General features: G+C 43.1%; 1 protein-coding gene across 4 annotated transcripts in view; it reads left to right on the forward strand.

The window, feature by feature from the left end:
* Window positions 1–2,144: 2,144 nt before the first annotated feature.
* Window positions 2,145–8,225, forward strand: part of SPDYA (speedy/RINGO cell cycle regulator family member A) — a 48,626-nt gene continuing 42,545 nt past the window's right edge. For 2 of the 4 annotated variants that reach the window (XR_001886537.1, XM_017877020.1), the window contains exons 1-2: window positions 2,147–2,273; window positions 7,298–7,550. Coding sequence is in view for 1 of the 4 variants with exons in the window: in XM_017877020.1 (XP_017732509.1) it covers window positions 7,316–7,550 (235 nt within the window). In the remaining 3 variants the exon portion in view is untranslated. The other 2 variants (XR_001886538.1, XR_001886539.1) reach the window with 2 other exon arrangements.

Below are 8,225 nucleotides of genomic sequence, written 5' to 3' on the forward strand. Positions count from 1 at the left end.
CAAGTTATGGACAATCAATGCTTTTTTAGTGGGGAAAAGCCATGCTTAGAGACAAAGGAATAAATAGTTCAGTTAAATGTTTGAGTTCTCCTCATCCAATCCCAGGTCAAATGAAAAGACGCAAGAAGGAAGCTAGCTAACAACACCTACTATGGACCAGTGCACTGCTAGTTTGCTCACTATCAAATTTGTCCCAGACGCTTTTACAGAGTAGGTAGTATCACCCTACTTTTACATTTAATGAGAGGTGCTGGGGTTAAATGATTTGACCATGTTCACACAGCTAGTAAAATGGTAGTACCTGAATTCAAACCAAGTGTATATGATTCTAAGGTATATTCACTTTTCTCCACACACCAACATAGTTTAAAAAACAAACACTCAGGAATGAGAACACTCAAGAAGGCTTAGTTGGTAGTCACCCTTTACTTGATGTCAAAACTTAATAAGCTGCTTCCCCGATAGCTCAATGAACATTTACGTGTATTTGCTGGCTTTTATATGCAAGTTTTACATGCTTCCTTTGTGAAGATTTTAGGATCCTAAAGAACCTTCTCATAACTGTATTTTGTGCATTATACAGCCACATGCATTTCCCTCATGGCACAACTCACTATGCCTTGTATTTTAGTCGTGTCCATATCTGTCTAGCTTGGAAGCTCTAGAAAGGTAAGGCCATGTTGTCTTCATCATTGTGGTACTCGCCATGCCTCTGTGTTTCTCGTGGAGTGGACATTTCCTTGTTCAGTAGATATTTTATACTCGAGGCTGGAAATTAATCATCACAGCACCCGTACCTTGCAAAAACAAGGGGAGGAACAGGGAGAAGTCAGGAAGGATCCTTAGGGAAAAGCCAGAGGAATGAAGCTGGAAGCACCCATTTTCCTCAAGATTTTCACAACCAGTTGATGCTTCTTGGCCCATTCTCCCATTTATAGGCCGGGGAGAAATAGTCAAAGGCACATATAAGGAAAAGTAAGTTCCCAGTTGGCCCCTCCTTGTACTTGTAGGTGAATTTGCCATTATTGTGCTGTGTGTGGAAGCACAAGAAGGAAGGAATTAACTCGTTCTTCACGACTGCTGATTGAGGAGCTATTTGCTGGAAGTACCACAAGTAGGCAGAGCCAGGTTGCCTTTTAAGAGTAATCGTTGTATTAGCCAAAAAATCTGGAAGCAATCCAAATATTGAAATGACTTAAATGGTCCATCCACTCTGGAATATTACGCAGTCATTGAAAATGTATAGAAAGACTAGCAATATGAAAAAAGCCGTGATATGGAGACAAAAAAAAAAGTTACACTGGGTGTGATGACTTAGGACTGTAATCCCAGTGGGAGGATCCCCTGAGTCCAGGAGTTCAAGGCCAGCCCGGGCCACATAGAAGGACTCTGCTCTACAAGGAATGTTTAAAAATTAGGCGGGCGTGGCGGAACCTGTGGCCCCAGCTACTCAGGAGGCTGAGGCGGGAGAATCGCTTGAACCCGGGAGGCAGAGGTTGCAGTGAGCCGAGATCGTGCCACTGCTCCAGCCTGGGCGACAGAGCGAGACTCCGTCTCAAAAGAAAAAAGAAAGCCGGTTTTACCTTAGAGACGTAAGGATGGGGGGATCAAAAAGCTGTGAAGACTTCTTTTTATTTGTTCATTCGACATGCATGTATTAAGCACCCAGTTGGCCAAAGGCTAGGACAAAGCCAAAAAGATCACTGCTGCAGATTCACAGTTACAATAGAACAGCCCCTTCTCCCCAGAAGCCACCGCATTCACACGTTGTGCTTTTCTCAGTTCAAGCGGCCTCTTCCTTTTGAGTAACCCGGGTAACCGCGCTGTGCCCGCGTGTGCCGGGTGGGGAGGGGACGCCGCAGCCCCAGCCCCGCGGGGCCTGGTTGTCTAGTCGAAGGGAAGTAAACGGCCCCAACGCAAGCCTGACTGCGAGACGTGCCCAACGGGGGTAGGTCGAATGAGGAGGGTTGTGTGAATTTTGCGCGGGCGAGCGGGATAACGGAAGACGGAGGCCCGCGGCCGAGGCTCGGGCGGGTAGGGGCGGGGTTCGCCGGCGCGCACTCCCGGGCAGGCACCGCCCCCTCGGCCTGCTCTGAGCGCTGATTGGCCCCTGCCGGCCTCGCGCTCCCTCGCTCCGGGTTGGCGGGAGACCTTCGAGCGGTTACCGCTGCTGGCGAGCTACCGGCGAGCAACCGTCTGAGGCCCGGAGCGCTGCGGCCGAGGCTTGACCGCCGCTGCCCGGTCCTCTCCCGCGCAGCCCCGGGCTTCCGCAGGTACCTGTGCTCGCCCCCGGGAAGGGCCTCACAGGCCAGTCTCCAGTTTCGAGTGTGCCTGGTCCCTGGGTTCGCTCGCCGGCGACCCCACCGCCCGCCTTAGATGAGAAGGCGGTGCTCCAGCCTCGTTCTCACGCCGCCTCCCGTGGGCGCCCTCAGCTGCCTTCGCGGCGACGACACACGCGCTCCCCACAGCGGGCTCTGGGCTGCGGGGCCTGGCGAGGGGAAGCAGTGGCCGCGCAGGTTGGGGCGTTGGCCGCCCTCCGCCCGGCGGCGTAGCGGGTGGAGGTTCCAGGGGGAGGACGGGCAGGGCCGAGACCGGAGGCTGCTCCTGAAGCTCGGCCGCCTGCTCAGAGGGAGGGCCCTGGGCAGGAGCTCCCGTCTCCACGTGTGCCCGCCGCCTTTATTGTGGGAGGAATGGAGATTCAGGGGTCTTTTTTAATAAATCCTGCCTCCGTATGTCCCATTAAACACCTCTTTTTGCCCCCAAGATCGTCTGCCCCAGAATCTTGAGATCTGAGGTGCTGTGCCTCAGTACCAGGCCCTTAGCCCATGTCTCAGAATTCACGAAGATTCTCTTACATGACATCCGGTAGGACTGGAGGCCCCCTAGTCTCAACCTTTTAAAAAGCCTTATACCGAGTTGGGCGGATCCTTGAGGCCAGGATTCGAGAGCAGCCCGCAGCGAAAACCCCGTCTCTACAAAAAAAAAAAAAAAAAAAAAAAAAAAATTAGCCGGGCATGGTGGCGTCACCTGTAGTCCCAGCTACTTGGCAGGCTGAGGCGGGAGAATCGCATGAACCCGGGAGGCGGAGGTTGCAGTGAGCTGAGATAAAATCCGTTTCTACAAAAAATAATTTTTTAAAAAATTAGCCAGGCGTGGAGGTGGGCGCCTGTAATCCCAGCTACTCGGGAGGCTGAGGTGGGAGAATCGCTTGAACCCGGGAGGCAGAGGTGGCAGTGAGCCGAGATCGCCTTATAGCTGGGGTTAGCTGGTTTTGTTTTCTTGGCAAGGTGACGATAAGTAATACTGGAGTGCTATGTGTCAAGTGTTTTATACATGATTTTATTTAATATTTAAAACAGTGATTTACTGGTTAAAGAATATGGGACTTTGATGTCAGTTCTGCATTCAAATTCTAGCTTTATCACTTACTAATTATGAGCCTTTGGGAAATTTAACTTCTCTAAGCCTCAAATTTCTCATCTAGAAAATAGGATAAAATAATACCTACCACATAAAGATGTTTTGAGAGTTAAATGAGATAATGCATATAACACATTCATTAGTGTCTGGCACATATTCTCTGTGTGTGACTGCACTCATAAGGAAGTTAAGGCTTACTTGCCTGTCCTGAGTTGCCAATGGATATTGCTATTAGGTTTTCCGTATAGGCAAATGAATACCCAAACAACTTATGCTTGTTTCATTTTATGGCTGTGAACCACCACCCTTTATATTACCCCCCAGAGAAGAGGTTATTTCAGATGCCTCTAGAATTTTTGTGATATACTTACCAAAAAAAGAAAAACGAAGAAAAAAATCCCAGACATCCTATTCAAGTAAGAATTCTGGTATGATTTTTTTAATGTCCATGGAGCCCATATAAACATTAATTGAAGGAGGCCAGGCATGGTGGCTCACGCCTGTAATCCCAGCGCTTTGGGAGGCCAAGGCGGGCCGATCACCTCAGGTCAGGAGTTGGAGACCAGCCTGGCTAACATGGTGAAATCCCGTCTCTACTAAAAATACAAAAATTAGTGGGGCATGGTGGCGGGTGCCTGTAATCCCAACTACTCAGGAGGCTGAGGCTGGAGAATCGCTTGAACCCAGGAAGCAGAGGTGGCAGTGAGCCGAGATCGAGTTATTGCACTCCAGCCTGGGTAACAAGAGTGAAACTCTGTCTCAAAATAATAATAATAGTAGTAAAATTAAAATCATTAAAGGATTTTACCTGATGAGCATAGTTTCTCCTACTTCTCCTTCTTTCCCCATCTCTTGCCCTTCCTAAAATGGCTCATGGCTCTTTTTTTTTTTTTGAGACAGAGTCTCGCTCTGTCGCCCAGGCTGGAGTGCAGTGGCCGGATCTCGGCTCACTGCAAGCTCCGCCTCACGGGTTTATGCCATTCTCCTGCCTCAGCCTCCCGAGTAGCTGGGACTACGGGCGCCCGCCACCTCGCCCAGCTAGTTTTTTTGTATTTTTTAGCAGAGACGGAGTTTCACCGTGTTAGCCAGGATGGTCTCAATCTCCTGACCTCGTGATCCGCCCGTCTCAGCCTCCCAAAGTGCTGGGATTACAGGCTTGAGCCACCGCGCCCGCAGCTCATGTTTTAATTTGGTTTTTGTTCTTTTCTTCTTGCTTGCTCTATCAGAACTCTCATTCTCTTAGTATATCTAAACGAAGAGCAAAATTAAAAGATACCCCTAGGTAGAAATTGACCAAGACTAGCATTGATAGCTTCTCTCCTTCAGCTTGTTCTACGCAACTTTCCTGCCAGTGTTTGCTTATTAATGTCAATGAAGCTCCTCTTGGGGAATTTCAGACATTTTCTTCTCATTCAGTTTTCTGAAACTGTATATGAAACATCCCAATACATACATAACATACATAAGGGAATAGTGTAAAGACACCTACTGTGGACATATTTTACCTTTTTGATTGATAGAAAATTTGGATTATATTTTATGATATATCCATGGTTGTTTTAATATAAAAGCACTATTTTAGGTTACTTAGCATTGAGTAAAACTTATCTTCTGGAATATGTGCCACAGTTATTTTGTGTTCTGGTACATTCCACCCAAGTCTAGCCCCAACACTCAAATTTGAAGCAGAATTCTTAGCCACGGTACTATACCACTGATAAGTCCACACTAGAATTTGAGAAGCCTGACTACTGTTTAGTTTCTTCTATCTGAATTTAAGGCTGCTCTTACTTTAAAAAAAATATGCAGATGAAGCCTCCAGCTGTCTCCCAGATGAGGTGGGCAGGAAAGAGCAGAAAATTCTTACTCAAGTCTCAAGACTCAATTTATCACCTCTTCCTCTTTCTATGGAGTTTATAACCCGCACCCCAAGTACATAATTACCTTCAATTTGGCAGGACTTTAGGATCTAGGAAGAAAGATGGGATGAGAGGAGCAATTAGATAAGTATAATTTCCTCTGCCTAATTCTTCAAAATGTAGCCCTGTACTGTCTAATGTGGTAGCCACTGGCCGCTTGTGGCTATTAAACACTTGAAACTGAATAATTTAATTTTTACTTTAAAAACTGAAGGAGCATATTTTGCTCTTACAAATTACTTCATTTTAAAATAGGACTGCATTTCATTTTACTGTTGAAAATTAGTATCAGAACTGGGATTTGTATGTAAGCATATTCATCTAAAGTAACAACAAAAGAAAAGAATTGAGATATGCTTTAAGAGGAAAACACGCAGCAGATTTCAAAGACTTAGAATGTGAACTATCTCATTGATTTTTATATTGATTACATGTTAAAATGGTATTTTGGACATAATGGGTTACATAAACTTTATTATTAAAAGTTATTTTATCTGTTTTGTTTTGTAAGGTGGCTCTAAAAATACAAAATTACATATGCGGCTTACATTATATTTTGGACAGTGCTGCTCTAACCTTACTATATCCAATCTTATTTTCCAGTCCTTCCTTCAGCAGGGAAATTTCTGAGGGTCAGGAAGGGGAATCTATACCTCACTCCTTGAACACCAAGGGAGGCATGGCTGCCTGAGTCACTGTGAGGTTGCATTCAGAGGTTCTCAGTAGGGTCCTAGAGTAGTTTCCTGTGTTGCCTATTCATACCTCCATTTCCCATTACCCTAGAAATATTTGACCACAAAAATAATACTAAGTGTAATTATGTCAACTATTCACCACCAAAGAAGGTGATGATTATGTATATTATTAAATATTGTTAGATTAACTTTGTCTCAGATTTTATTAGATTATAACAACATACATTCATACACACTTATAATCAGTCACTCAAATAGCTTTGTCATACACTTACAACTTTAAAAATTAGAACAGGCCAGTCAGTCATGGTGGCTCAAGCCTGTAATTCCCGCACTTTGGGAGGCTGAGGCAAGAGGATGGCTTGAGCTCGGCAGTTTGAGACCAGCCTGGGCAACATAGTGAGACCTCATCTCTACAAAAATTTAAAAAATTTGCCAGGTGTGGTGGCATACACCTGTGGTCCCAGCTACAATGGAGGCTAAGGTGGGAGGATCACTTGAGCCCAGGAGGTCGAGGCTGCAGTGAGCTATAATCATGCCAGCATATTCCTGTCTGGGTGACAGAGCAAGACCCTGTCTCAAACACACACACATACACGAGAAAAAAAGGAAAACAGAAAAGTAAGTAAAACAAAAATTAGACCAATTTATGAAAGGCCTTCAAAGCTCATCTTCATTTTGCTAGAATTGCTTTCAACTTTTCAATAAATACCAATAAATGCTTATTGAATAAGTGAATTTTATAATATATCAAGGAATTTAGCAATAAAGAGATATGGGGTTTTGTGTGTGTGTAGGTGTAGGGGGGTGCTTTGTAATATAATACTTGATAATAAGTTCTGGAAATAGTTTTCCTTGTTTATAAAAAATTTGAGGTGGCGTATAACAACCATATAATAAAATTATGTCAATTCAAGCAGAATAGAAAAAATTAGCAGGAAAAAAGAAGACCACAAATAAATTATGAAGTCAGCATCATTTCTATAATTAACTTTCAAATTTGCTCGAGTTCTGTAGCCAAAGCAAAATGGCATACAGTATCTTATTATTTGGGAAGAGGATGTCTATTTGTTACCCAAAGGAAGCATAGCTTTTCCTAGCACTGAATTTCAAAAGCAATTTTTAATGGGAGTCACTGTCACAAATAACATTTTAATGACAAGTTCAGTAACATTTTATATGACTGCATATGGTAGTATCATCCAGTTGTTTTTATATGAAATGAATGTGTGTGATGAATAATTGTATGTTTTATTTTTACAGGAATATTGGGAAACCAAAATGAGGCACAATCAGATGTGTTGTGAGACACCACCTACTGTCACTGTTTATGTAAAATCAGGGTCAAATAGATCACATCAGCCTAAAAAGCCCATTACTATGAAGCGTCCTATTTTTAAAGATAATTGGCAAGCATTTGAAAAAAATACACATAATAGCAACAAATCTAAAAGCCCCAAAGGACCTTGTCTGGTTATACAGCGTCAGGATATGACTGCTTTCTTTAAATTATTTGGTAGGTTTAAAATATTGTAATAGTGGTAATTATAAAGTACTAAAAACCTAGAATGTAAACATCTAATCATTTTCATGCTAATCAAAGAGGATATCATTATTTTGTATTAAATTTCCCATCTCCAACCAAATTTGTTTTGTTTTACTTAGTCTTTTTTTTTTTTTCAATGTTGGGTTTTGTTTTGTTTCCTTACGGATTAAAATTCATACTTATCTAGCTTCTAGACTACTTAAATCCAAATGTCAAATGTAAATTCTGGGCAATTCAACTTCATAGCCCATGGCATGAGTTTTGTTTGACCTAAAGTTAAATACGACATAAAGACTCAGGTGAGCTAACTGACCCAGTTTGACTGGGTCTAAGGGGTTTCCAGGACTTTCTCTGCTAAACCCAAGAAAACTAGGAAGCTTGGTCACACTAGAGAAGTTTCAGGATAACAGTTTGGGAACATTGTTAAAATTAACTATGTTTTATCATGTCCATATAATGAAACTGAATTTGAATTTGTTTAGGTTATGAGACAGTGCTACTTTGCTGATACATTTCTTAACATTGGCAAAAAGAAACTTCTTTATAGTACTGTACTCCTAACTAGGAAAGAGAGGGATTCTTTTTTTTTTTTTTTTTTTTTTTTTTTTTGGGGGGAGGGGAAAAAGGGAAAAAATTTAAAAAAAA

The sequence above is a fragment of the Rhinopithecus bieti genome, unplaced genomic scaffold (genome assembly GCF_001698545.2).
Source record: "Rhinopithecus bieti isolate Rb0 unplaced genomic scaffold, ASM169854v2 scaffold_7681, whole genome shotgun sequence".
Taxonomy (NCBI): Eukaryota; Metazoa; Chordata; class Mammalia; order Primates; family Cercopithecidae; genus Rhinopithecus; species Rhinopithecus bieti.